Source organism: Mus pahari, unplaced genomic scaffold (assembly GCF_900095145.1).
Source record: "Mus pahari unplaced genomic scaffold, PAHARI_EIJ_v1.1 scaffold_13139_1, whole genome shotgun sequence".
Classification (NCBI taxonomy): domain Eukaryota; kingdom Metazoa; phylum Chordata; class Mammalia; order Rodentia; family Muridae; genus Mus; species Mus pahari.
The window spans coordinates 1-1,611 of NW_018392174.1; the positions used below are offsets into that span (position 1 = coordinate 1).

At 46.4% G+C, this 1,611-nt stretch overlaps 1 protein-coding gene across 1 annotated transcript in view; it reads right to left on the minus strand.

Annotated features, from left to right (window-relative positions):
• Positions 1-871: 871 nt before the first annotated feature.
• The window catches only part of LOC110314861 (butyrophilin subfamily 3 member A2-like), a 10,369-nt gene continuing 9,629 nt past the window's right edge, over positions 872-1,611 (minus strand). Inside the window, exon 8 of the mRNA XM_021189070.1 lies at positions 872-1,494. Within this exon, the coding sequence (XP_021044729.1) occupies positions 872-1,494 (623 nt within the window). The remainder of the gene's footprint in view (positions 1,495-1,611) is intronic.

Consider the following 1,611-nt stretch of genomic DNA (forward strand, 5'->3'; position numbering starts at 1 on the left):
AACTTGTCTTGGTCTCATTCTTCTCTCACCATCTCTCTGATACAGCCCCAACTTCCTTTCAGGAACCCAGTTCATGTAGCCACTGGCAGTTACATGAGATCTTCTCTTTAAAAGATAGATAGATAGATAGATAGATAGATAGATAGATAGATAGATAGATAGATAGATAAATAGATAGACAGACAGACAGATAATTGGTAAATAATACACAACCAAACAGTAAAAAGTTGAAATACATGAAGCCAATATTAATAAAATAATGATTCATTTTTTAACTTACATGTACAATTCTATAAGGAAGAAAAAGAGACTCAAATACAGAAATCAAAGGATTTGTGTGAGAATCAAAGACAAAACTGGAATAATGGTAAGTCTGGTTCATGTAGATAGATGGACAGACAGGTCATTGTCCACTGAGAAGGCCCACTTCAGGATGCAGACATCCCCTCAGTCACTAAGTCACGTGTCAGACATCTCTTCCCCCACATTCACTACAACACTGGTCACGAGAGCCAAGGCACAGAATTCATCCTAGGTGACCATGGCCAGATGAACAAATTAAAACAGTGTCCACTCAACCCTTGGTACGTTGCATGCCAACCAGTACAAAAACCTAATAAAATGCCATTTAATATCATCAGGAAAATGCCTTCCCAGAGCTCAAAGCAGCCTGTTTTACACCACCTGACACAATGCATGACCTCACTGCCACCACAGTCACAGCCACGGCCACAGTCACAGCCTCAGCCTCAGAGTCAGACTGAAGAGCAGTGGTCAAGGCTCCAGGCCCTTCCAGGACCCATGGGGTCTTTGGCCTGTGGCTTCTACACTCCCACAGGAGCCACACTGACAACTCAGGCAGTGGTCCACACTATGGGAACAGAGAGTTCATGGTCAGCTGGAGGAATGANGATTCTTCCCCCTCTTTGCCCTCCCCTTGTTCCTCCCCTTCCTCCTCCTGNTCTCCCTCCCTCCCCTCAGACACACATGCCATGGAGCTGATAATCATTGAAACGTTTCCAGACCTAAGCCTGAAGTATGGAAAAAGAGTCCCAGAGAGAGAAGCCTCTTTGAAGGACCACATGCGGGACATGTCACTCATGTTATAGAAGGAGATGTCACGTGCAGTGTAGTCCACAAACACCGCCACACCCTGCACAGCTTTCCTGAGGGATAATGAAACCCTCCCAGAGTCAACATAGGCCCAGTATCCACTACTAGACCTCCCCACAGTCCAAAACCCCTTTTCTGGGGTCTCAAAAAAAAGGTCTTTCCTGTCCACACCTTCCCTACAGACCCCCAGAATCCATTCGCTGCCTTCTCTGTTTTTTAGCTTCACCTCCCAGTAATGTCTTCCACAAGAGATGCCTCTAATGCCTAACACACTGGAGAAGTTCTGCAAGCAGCCAGTGGAATCCTTCAGGGTCACACTCAGCCTGTCCTGGGTGATGGCAAGGTTGTGGTGGGCAGAGGCTGGATTCAGAGTGAAAGTCCCTGTAGAGAGAGTTACCAATCACAAGAGGTCCTGTCCAGTACCCAGAAAAGGCTACAGCTGCCCCACCTCCATCTCAAAACCTCTTAGCTTCTTCTAGGGGGTTAAGTTCCTCACAT